The sequence below is a fragment of the Antechinus flavipes genome, chromosome 4 (assembly GCF_016432865.1).
Source record: "Antechinus flavipes isolate AdamAnt ecotype Samford, QLD, Australia chromosome 4, AdamAnt_v2, whole genome shotgun sequence".
NCBI lineage: Eukaryota > Metazoa > Chordata > Mammalia > Dasyuromorphia > Dasyuridae > Antechinus > Antechinus flavipes.
In genome coordinates, this window is record NC_067401.1 from 408,098,991 (window position 1) to 408,110,690 (window position 11,700).

The 11,700-nt window shown below is 33.5% G+C and overlaps 1 protein-coding gene across 1 annotated transcript; it reads left to right on the forward strand.

Annotated features, from left to right (window-relative positions):
* The first annotated feature begins 2,282 nt into the window (after positions 1-2,282).
* Positions 2,283-11,154, forward strand: PTGS2 (prostaglandin-endoperoxide synthase 2). Its single transcript, XM_051998765.1, has 10 exons — positions 2,283-2,435; positions 3,004-3,120; positions 3,223-3,366; positions 3,796-3,939; positions 4,383-4,564; positions 5,594-5,677; positions 5,864-6,110; positions 6,774-7,060; positions 7,585-7,732; positions 7,843-11,154. Exons 1-10 carry the CDS (start codon positions 2,372-2,374, stop codon positions 8,250-8,252), a joined length of 1,827 nt encoding a protein of 608 aa, XP_051854725.1. The 5' UTR covers positions 2,283-2,371; the 3' UTR covers positions 8,253-11,154.
* The last annotated feature ends 546 nt before the right edge of the window (positions 11,155-11,700 follow it).

Sequence of the window (11,700 nt, forward strand, 5' to 3'; positions counted from 1 at the left end):
TATTGTAAATAAATTTAAAGAGAATCACAGGTACAAAAGAATTTCTTGAAAATTTTCAGTAGAGAGCATACCATGACTGAGAGTTGGCACTGTGTATGATCGAGATAAGCCCTGAAGGTTTCAGCTCTAAAGGGTATTCTGTGTATCTGAAAAACCTGCCATGCAAAACTAATAAGTATTTTCCAGCATAAATGAGATGCTGGCCTCTGGACTAAATGACTAGTATTACACTGCCAGATGAGCTTTCCTAGTTCATAGGAGGTTAGAGCTAGATTACACTAGATTATTTATTATATTTCCATCAGCATTTATTACACTGGATTTCCATCATAACCTGGGATTCAAATTCTATCATAGGCTTCTAGTAAAAAGCTAAAGAACTATGTTCTCCCCCTTCTTTTCAGCTCTATTTACTCTCATCTTTGAATTCTCTCTATTCATACAAATACATATAAGTCTCAATACATGAACATATGTGGGAAGAGAAAAGCAGGAAAAGGAAAGGCGAGGAGAAAACAGGGAAAAAAAGGAAAAGAGAAGAGAGAAGAGAAAAGGAGAGGAGAGAAGAGGAAAGGAGAATAAAGAGGAATAAGGACTGTTGGAACTGTGATTTCATTGGTACAAAGAACTCTCCTATGAGGAAAATTCCCTGTACCAATGCTGATCAGAACCTTCTCTTCTGTTGTCTGATAGTCTTCAGGATTTAGAACACTGAGAAGTTACTAGATTTGGCCAAGATCACACAGTAAGAAGTCCTACAAAGAGATGCTAAATAAAGTTTACTGATGATTATAATACTCTGTTAAAAAGTTATTTGTGTTCCAACTCAGAATAATAGTACTCTGGCAGAGCCATACATGGAAGTTTTGTAATAAATATATGAATGAATAAATTATTTTAATTAATAAGAGTATTTATTGATTAATATTATATAATATGTTTTATATTAATATATAATAAATAATATAATAATAAATATTGATAAGAGTATAAAAAGAATAATTAATTCTGAGATGAATTTTTAATTTCTAAAATAGTATTTAATTAGCTCTCATCTTAGCTTCTCATCAGTGAAATTATGAAAGGTAAAGAATCTTTATACCTGTGACTATCAGTGTCCTAAAAAAAAGGTAGATAATCTATAATCATAATTGCACTCAAATCAAACATCTATGCTACGATTCAGAATTACAGTTCTTTGATAGAGCCACATGTCCAGAAGGAGAGAGAGGGGAGGGGGAAATTACCCAGAGACAGAGACAGACAGAGACAAAGAGACAGACAGAGACACAGAAAGAAAAAGAGAGAGATACAGAAAGAGAGGGAAGGAGAAACAGACAGAGAGAGATGGATCGATGTGGGGAGAGACAGACATGTACAGAGGAATTTATTCATTATCTCTATTGTCACCCCTATTAACTAGAATAATATACAGTTCATCATATAAACATTTACAAACTGTTATAATTGGGCTAAAAGTTTTCTTTGTAGAGTACATAGAAATCCATATGCCTATAAATGCATGTACATGTTTCTTTATAAAATATTCTGGTTTAAAATATTGCAGCACTATTAAAATGAACCTTACTATTCAAATATAGTAAGTGGCTGCCAGAGGAGTACATAAATATCATATTACCTATACGTAATTACATTCACATACTGTCTTTTGCCTTTTGTCAGAAACATACGCGTGCCCAGGTAGGGTCACACATAATGGGCAGCTGGGGAATACAGTCAACCTCCCCACCCCACTCCACTCCAAACTCAGTCCAGCTCGGCATCCCGGACAATCCCCTGAGGTCCGGCGATAGGATGCTGACCCAGAGGATGCGTCCCTAACACTGCGGCTCTTCAAGACGTGCGCAAATGGATAGAGGATAGCAGCGCCGGAGAAGCCTTGGGTTCCTTTCGCGCGCCCCTTCACTCCAAGGTTACTGAGCTCTGGGCTGTTGGCCACTGGCTTTGTATAGCTCTTCCCGGTTCCCACTGGTTGAGGCTGAAGTTTTGCCTCCAAAGAGAACAAGAGAAAGGTCATTTGGGGAGGGGGAAAGTAGCTTCGCAGTCCGGGGCGATGGGGGTGGGGGAGCATACACATCCCGTTAAAATTCTGATTATTGTGATTTTTAAGGGAAGAGTAAGCTGTGTCGCACCCCCACCGCCCACCCACCTACCTACGAGCTAGCTACGAACAAGGGATGCTTTCGCAACCAGCGGAAGCCGAGTCATCTCATCACGTGGGGAGCTCGATTGCCTTAAAATTGAGAGGCGGCCAGGCACTCAACTAGTTCCGAAAAGCAAGAGCAAGAGCACGAGTGACTGGAAAACGAGAGAACTTTCCCTACTGGCAATCGCTCCGCCCTCCGCTGTGATGATGAAAAGGATAGCATTCTTGTTAATCTTCTCGATTGCTGCGCTAGCGCTCAGCCAAGCAGGTGAGTCCCAACACGCTCCAGGAGAGCAAGCGGGAGCTTTGGCTGCCCCTCTGCTTCTACCCTATGCTGCCTGAATCGCTTCATTTTGGACTGGAGAGCATCTTACGTCCCATTTATTTATTTATTTTTACCAGCTAGGTTGCCAAAATATTACCATTTAAAGAAGTCTTTCAGCTGTTTGGCTAGGTCTTATTAAGGACAAGTCACTCTCTCCTTTGAAAAGGGTACCAAAAATACTAGACCCAATCAAATTCGTTTTGAGTCTTGTTAAGATGTTAAGGGGAAAGGAAAAAAAGAAAATAATATATATGTAAGAATTTAGGAATATCTTTCCCCCCTAAAATGGATGCTGTAGATATTACCCTTATCTAGACACAGACATTGGTCTAAGTGTAACTCAGCTAGCTATTTTCTATTGTAAATGGCACAAATTGCCATTTTCCCTTAAACTACCTCTGTATAATTGCAATTGTGAAATCGGATTATAATATACTATACAACAAATGAATGAGATAAAGATGAGGCTATCGAAATGATTGTTCACTTATTCAGCCTCTTTTCATTTTAGCAAACCCATGCTGCTCAAATCCATGTCAAAACCGAGGTATATGTATGACAACAGGTATTGACCGATACCAATGTGACTGTACCAGAACAGGATTCTATGGAGAAAATTGTACAACTCGTAAGTTTTCCTTTTAAGTTTCAATAATTTTGATATCATTCTCAGAGACAGAGGCTAAAATATTCAGTTGTTTCCTTTGTTATTTTCCTCTCACTATCACAGCTGAGTTTCTGACAAGGATAAAATTGATGCTAAAACCCACGCCAAACACAGTTCACTACATCCTCACCCACTTCAAGTCAGTGTGGAATATAGTCAACAATATCCCTTTTCTGCGGGACTTTGTGATGAGATACGTGTTGACATGTAAGTAACCTAGCTTTTCTTTATGGCCTAAGACAACCATAAAGAAACCTGCAATATTATAGATTACTAAATAGAATTTCGAAAAATATGTTTCCTAATTTTAAAAACAAAAATGACTGGAATGCACCAATCATAAGCCACTTGAGCAGTGAATGTGTTTATTCTTGTTTGTCTTATAAAAATATAGTTTCCTTTACTTCAGACCCTATATTAAAAGGTGCATTTTAATACTTTCTAATTCACTCTATTATTACTAGAAGTAGTCATTCAAAAATGTCATGTTTTAATTTTTGGTGATACTTTTTAAAAGTAATTTCTTTTGCCATAATAGTTAAAATCTGATTAATATTACTATTCCTGTAGCTAAAATAGACATCAAAAATGCTACTTGTGGAAATGTCTGAGACATGTTTTCTCTTTAAATTTCAGCAAGATCAAATCTAATTGAGAGCCCACCAACATACAATGTTCATTATGGTTACAAAAGTTGGGAAGCCTTTTCTAACCTCTCTTACTACACTAGAGCTCTTCCACCAGTGAGAGATGACTGTCCAACTCCAATGGGTGTAAAAGGTAAGATAAGGCCCTCAGATTCCATGAATTTGCTGTCATACATTTAGAAATTTTCATTTGAGCTAAAAAATTAGACTTTGGAATTTTATAAAGAGATTAATTTGTCATTTCATAAAACTATCATCCAACTCCATGATGATTAAATGCAGATTGATGACAGATTATCATTTGACATAAACCATTCCATCAGATTAAGATTCAGTATAATTGAAAATGACAAGTTTTGGAAAATTCCACTATGAATATTCTGTTTAACTCTCCTTAGTTGGAACTGTCTAGTTTTAATGGAATTGACTGAAAGAATAAATGCAGTTTGCCGATTATGTTATAATCTTCTTCCTAAATTTGAATATCTAAAAAGAAAAGAATATTTTAGGAAACTAAAAACTTGGGTCTGCTTCCTCAAAAATATGTGATCATAAACTAAAATTCTTAATTTCTAGGTAAAAAACAGCTTCCTGAATCCAAAGAAGTTGTGGAAAAATGTCTTCTGAGAAGAAAGTTTATTCCTGACCCCCAAGGCACAAATATGATGTTTGCATTCTTTGCTCAACATTTCACTCACCAGTTCTTTAAAACAGATCATCACAGAGGCCCAGCCTTCACAAAAGCACGAGGACATGGGGTAAGTCCAGAGGACAAAAAGTTAGATCAAAATTATGACAAATCACAGTAATTTAATAATTTCCCATGTTGATAAGAAATGTGGATTTCAATTTTGAGAGCATATAAAGTTTATGCAAGCAATGTGTTTAATGCATACGACCATTATCACAATTGCCACATCACTTTCATTGATGTTCATCTTAGTGGAATTTTTCTATTTTTCACATTTTGATGCATGATCAAAGAATCTCTGAATTCCAAAGGATATATAATTGAATGCTTATATGTAAAAGAACTTCATTTACAACATACCCAATAAATTATTTTTCAGCCTTTGCTTGAAAACAAGTGAGAAGGGAGATGCATTTCCCATCCTCTATCAAAGTGGTCCTTTCCATTTTTGGCTAGCTTTGATTATTAGGAGGTTTTATTTGGAATTTTTCTTTATACCAATCCTAAATTTGTCACTTTGCAACTTTTACCTATAGTTTCTATTTCTGCTCTTGGTATTTGTTTCCTATGACTTTTGCTTACAACTTTGTATTTTCAGCTTAAAATTTCTGTCCTTCAGGTGTATTCAGAATCCTAATTGTCATCCTTTAAAATTACCATTTCATTTTAAATCTGGATACAGCTATAAATTACTTTATTAAGAATTTCTGTTCAATAATATTTGTGCAGTCATTTTAAAAGTTTAGATCATTGGCATTTTCCCTTTATTTATTTAACAAATCCTATGTAATTATGAAATAATAAACACATAAATTTGTGGAAAAAACCATTAAACACATTTGACTTAAGTTTCTGCCTTCATTAATGAAATAATTTAATCTGTATTATAGATGTTTATTAGAAATGAATTTCTCATGAGAAAATTGATTATTGAATTCTTAAAATACACATTTTAACAGTAATGATTTAAATGACTACATAACAACCTTAACAATCATAAAAATATATTAATAATAGTCTCCAAATTGATATTTTATAACAAGAAGCAACCCCGTAAGCAGCAGCAAATTTAATTTTCCTCCACTTATTGTTGTAGGTTGATTTAAATCATATTTATGGAGAAAATTTGGAAAGACAACATAAACTGCGGCTTTTCAAGGATGGAAAAATGAAATACCAGGTATGTTTTCATTAGAGAATAAATTTAGATATTAATAATAATAGTTAAATTAGCACTAATATAATAGCAATCTTTTTTAAATGATACTTTGCACTAACCTTAATAAGTTTCTCTATTATAGAAAATTAGTTTAAACTTTAAATACTCATTATCTTCCTAATCTTTTGCTCTTTTTTTTTCTTTTAGGTAATTGATGGAGAAGTATATCCACCTTTAGTGAAAGATACTCAGGCAGAAATGATCTATCCACCTCATGTTCCTGAGCATCTGAAATTTGCTGTTGGTCAAGAAGTATTTGGCCTGGTTCCAGGTTTAATGATGTACGCTACAATATGGCTTCGAGAGCATAACCGAGTGTGTGACATCCTTAAACAGGAACATCCTGAATGGGATGATGAGCAATTGTTCCAGACCAGCAGACTGATACTTATTGGTAAGTCATATTTTTGCATTATGGTATAAGTAATGATTGATATTAGCTTTCATATCTAGAAAGAAGAGTTTTGTTATATTAAGTTTATTTTAAAGAATCAAGGAGCCCCTTACAAGAGAATATTCTGTTTCATATGAATTTAAATAGAATAGACATCCTGAGATGTTTTCTCCTATAGTGATACGTTTTTCTTGTTTGTCAAATATTTTTTCAATCTAGATGTATGATTTTGCTGGTATAGAAAAGGCTCCAATGAGGAAATTCCCTATATGTATCTCATGTTGCTAGACGTTCTCCTACTAATGCAACTGCTCTTCAACGTGTAGTTTTATAATCACCTCAGAAATTGAGATTTACCTCAGGATTATACTACCAATTTGTGACAGAAGCTGTAATTGAACCCAGATTCTTTATAGATAGCTTCCTGTCCCTTCTACCATATTGCCTGTCACTGCAGTAAATAAAATAGTCAATTTTACTCAGTAAAATATGAGAAAATGCATCAAAGGAAGATGGGGAAAAGAATAAGGAAATCATCCCAAAACTTTCTCCTGGGTTAAGGATCTTTGGTATTTTCTGAGAGAGACAGAGACAGAGACAGAGACACTTATTCTTAATATTTTGATTTAACCCTTTTGTTTTAATTTTGTTTTATATAAATAGGTGAGACTATTAAGATTGTAATTGAAGATTATGTCCAACACTTGAGTGGTTATTACTTCAAACTGAAGTTTGATCCAGAACTGCTGTTCAGTCAGAGCTTCCAGTACCAAAACCGAATTGCTGCTGAGTTTAACACCCTCTACCACTGGCATCCTCTACTTCCTGACACCTTCCAAATTGAGGACAAAGAGTATAGTTACCAGCAATTCCTCTACAACAACTCTGTATTAGTGGAACATGGAATTTCCCACATGGTCGAATCATTCTCTAGGCAAATTGCTGGCCGGGTAAGCAACTGATTCAAAACTTGTGTAGTTTTCAAGATCCCTAATGCACATATAGCATTATTCTTGTCTCCCATTATTCAAGGGATTATAATAAGCAATTATCTTTTCTATGTGATTACTTTGCTTCTCCTAAAATCAGAGGAAAAGTTCTCAAAGAGTTTATTCTAAAAAGACTAAAATGAACTGGAAAACCATGAACAACCAGATTTACATATCTTAGCAAAATGTTCGGTTTTTTAAAAGAATTTTAATCTCACTGCAGACATTACTAACTTGAGCATTGATTTCATTTATACAATTATAAAATGCCTAAATTTATTCTCCGCTGTCCCTTTAAAATAGAAATAAAACAAAACAAAACAGGGAAATTTCTTATTGGAATTTCCCTGTTTTGTTTTGTTTCTGAGAAAAAGAAAATGACACAGTTTTTATTCAAAGACTATGTACAATGAATATTCTCAAAATAAAAATTATGTTGTAATTTACTCAATATTTTCATTTATATCATTATTCTATTTCAACAGGTTGCTGGGGGCAAGAATGTGCCACTTGCAGTAAAGAAAGTTTCCATTGCTTCAATTGACCAGAGCAGACAAATGAAATACCAATCTCTAAATGAATACAGAAAACGCTTCATGCTCAAGCCTTTTAGTTCATTTGAAGAGCTGACAGGTAAAAAGAAAGTAGGGTAATGTTAAGTGACAATAATTGTGGAGATAGACATGTAAAATTCTAATTTGTGAGTTTTCCATGTATTGAATCAGTCTTTTTCATCCTTACAGGAGAGAAAGAAATGGCTGCTGAGCTGGAAGCCCTCTATGGTGATATTGATGCTATGGAGTTGTATCCTGCTCTTCTAGTAGAAAAACCTCGTCCAGGTGCCATCTTTGGAGAAACCATGGTAGAACTTGGAGCACCTTTCTCACTCAAAGGACTCATGGGTAACCCAATCTGTTCCCCTGATTATTGGAAGCCTAGCACTTTTGGTGGTGATGTAGGTTTTGAAATTATCAATACAGCCTCAATCCAGTCACTAATCTGCAATAATGTAAAGGGATGTCCCTTCACTGCATTCAGTGTTCAAGATTCTCAACTCACCAAAACAGCAACCATTAATGCCAGCTCATCAAACTCTGGACTTGATGATATCAATCCCACAGTACTGCTAAAAGAACGTTCAACTGAACTATAGACATCTATTGAATATATTTATTTATTTAAGTAAAATATTTCTTTAACTTATCTATTTATGAATATTTGTGTGAAGCTCCCCACTTTACTTGATATCTTCTGTAACAGAAGGTAGTAAAGTACTCCTCTGTTGGAGAAATAATTCATATAAGTGGGAATTTTGTTTGTGATGATTTTTTTAAAAACAAGTATTTACTTACATCTGAGAAGAAACACTTTTTTGTTCTTTTTGCGTTATAGGAAGAAAAAAGTGTAAGGTATTTATTTGATCATTATAATTGCTATTATAACGTCGAAAAGCTCTGAGTAACTACACTACCTTCTTAAAAAATGATACATATCTATGTAGCACTGAACTCTTTGAAACTCAAAGTGCTCTGCAAACATGTTTTCAAATTCAAAATCTGTATCACTTGGAAACATTGAAACATGTAATGAACTGAAAATATTCAAGCAACATATCAAACATCATAATCATGGAATTAAGGATGTAGAGCTGTAAGGGACCTCAGGACTCATCTGATTCAATACTCTCATTTTACAGATGAGGAAACTAAAGCCCAGGGAAGTTAAATTACTTACCTTGGGTCAGTCACACACTAAATAGCAGAGACAGGATTTGAATTCAGATCCTGTAACTCTAAAATTAGCTTGCTTTCTACTGTATCATACTAAATTAAAAAAAAAAAAAAAAGAAAAAGCAACCATTTTAAACCACCAAACTGATAACTGAATTGGAAATCTTGGAAATTTGGAAATTTCCTCAGCTAATGTAACTTACATTTCCTCATAGTATAAAATCTCAGGTATCCTAAGATCTGAAGGTGCATATGAAATTTTGGGTTGTTTTCAATTACATTAAACTGCCATTAATCATTCAAAAACTATTTGAACTATGGTAGAATCTTTGGAAATATCAAAATGTCAAGGCCAACAAGAGAATCAGCTGTGAAATCACTGGAAGAATAACTTGCTTTAAAATAGCACCTTTTATCTAAAAATATACTCGAATAATTTTCATATTACTACCAGTAAACAAAACATACGCCAACAATATTTGAGGAAAGTTTAGTATAGTTTGTTTAGAGTAACTACCGCAGGACAAGAGATATTATTTCTTCAAGTGGTTGTGTATAACAGACAACACAATGTCATGTGCTTCAGACTAGTCCTGAAATGCTTTCTCAAGCATTATCAATCACAAAACTGGATTTGGGCAGAAAACTGAGAAACTTAGTCTTAATTTTTTTTAATTTTGTTTTCTCAGATTATCTCATAGTTAGTTCTACTTAGCTGTCCACATTACAAGTCAGCCTCCTCAGGAGTATATTTGATATTCACAAATTCATTACATCTTCTTAATTACTTTCCATATCTTTTTGACTTACATATCAACAGGGACACTTGTTGATGTCCCTACCGTCTACCATGTTTGCTGCATTTTTCTTCAGATTTCCATTGAACAAGCATTTTATTGAATGTCTACTATTTCCAAGTGTGGGGCTTGTGTAACTTTCCTCCTATTGTCATATTACCAAAGTAAATTTTCCTTTGTATCTTCTTCATCTAATATTACATTCCCAATGTCTTATTTGGTCTAGTTATTGTTCTCTTTTTTCTTTCTTTATGCTGTTATCTTCAAAACAGTCAATAGGAGGACAGCTTCTCAGCTAAGCTTAGGATGAGGAATAGGAGAAGGGGAAATCAGAGCTGGGGCATGTGGGAGAAGATTTTTTTAAGTAATGAAATGTCCTAGCTATACTGTGAGTATAAGGGCAAAGAACTGCCTTTACATAAAATCTTTTACACCAGTACCAATGATAACTGGGAAAAGGCCAGTAAATCAAAGGAAGAGTATTATATAAAAAGAGACAAAGTAACCAACTCTGAATGTATTTTCAAAGAAGTCCTCAATGCTCTTCTAGTGAAATGCCTTTTTTCTGTACACATTTTACTAGTAGATAGGTACTGTATTTTACTGATGAAATGTTATTGTTTGTTTTAATTAGAAATAATTTTCTGATAAAATTTATGGATTTAAAAATTTTTTTTAAATCATTCTAAAGTGTGATTTTTTTTTTAAAAAATTGCATTTAAATATATTTGAAAATTGCATTCTTATATGTGATTTTAATATTTTTGTTGGTCCACAATTTCCTTTTTTTTTGAGAATATATATCTGAAATAATAATTTAAATCATTGGAAAATAGAATTCTATTTGCATAAGTGTTTTCAGAAAATACCATCTATTATGTAAAAGAGGTTCAGCTTTATTTGGGTATGTAAGACTGGACTATATATTTACCTAAAGGAAAGAAACAATAGCTGACCTCACTGTACCTTCAACATAATGATATCTAAAAATTTAAAAATTTTAGCTAAGCATTTAAGCACCTTAAAAGCAAGATTTGCACCTTTTTTTTTTTGGATAAATGCTATAATGTGTGGTTGTGAATGCTGAGTGCTAACATTTTTCAAAACATAAATTCTGGCAACAGCTAGAATTAATGTTTATAATAATAAGACTAAACTTATTTATCTTTGGGGAACTGGGAAAGTAGAGTACAACTTTCACAGAGGGGTAAAACTCAGGGGTTTTTATAAGGGATTGGTTTAAGCTTATGTTTTTTGATTTTGTTTTATTTTTTAACTAGAAATGGCAACGTGATGTGTAGAATTGCCTTTTTCAAGAAACTTGATTGTTAAACTTTGTTTTTTATACCAGCATGCTATCTGCAGTTGGGACTTTTGGGATTATATGTATCCACTGTTTCTGTGAATTTAAAAAAAAATGTATATTTAAATTAACTTATTTGAAAAAAATCACTTGAAATGTCTCTTTATTTTTATATTATTTAAGAATTTTAATATGAGCTTCAGAAATAAACCTTGATTACCTCTATGTATCTCTGACTTTATTTAATACAGATTGGAGAAACCTTTCATTGTAATTAGGAATACTATCTTTTTATGACATGAAAAAATCTCATGCTACACTCAAAAAATTTTTTCTACTCTCCTAGGTGCTAGTTGTTTGATGAAATAGTTGTGCTGTTCTTGGCCCCATATAGGCTTGATCATTTCCTTAATTTCATACTCTTTGTTCAGCAACTACCTTGTAGAATCCCTTCTAAATTAAATATTATACTGACATAGGAATTCCCCAAATCATCTTTAGCTTTATCCCTCACCATGTTCCAAGTAATTAAGCCAATATAATTTTATTTGATTTATCTTGATTTATTTATAAGGCTTTAGATCAAAAGACTAAAATAAAGATAATCTCTGCTCTCGAGCACCTTCCCTTCTCCTGAAAGAAACAGGGGAAATGACAGAAAAATAGCAGGCACTTGAAATAATATGTTAAAATTGAGTTAATCCTTTTTCTAGCCCATTCTCTTCTCCCAAGTAGGCATCCTTTCCCTGATGTCTTATTACTGTCAAGACC

What these genes read in the sequence shown, in the direction of transcription:
- PTGS2 (XM_051998765.1), top strand. Translation starts at nt 2,372, where the DNA reads ATGATGAAAAGGATAGCATTCTTGTTAATCTTCTCGATTGCTGCGCTA. An exon ending in AACTCCAATGGGTGTAAAAG is followed by an intron (nt 3,940 to 4,382) that starts GTAAGATAAGGC and finishes CTTAATTTCTAG; the next exon opens with GTAAAAAACAGCTTCCTGAA. An exon ending in CAAAAGCACGAGGACATGGG is followed by an intron (nt 4,565 to 5,593) that starts GTAAGTCCAGAG and finishes TTATTGTTGTAG; the next exon opens with GTTGATTTAAATCATATTTA.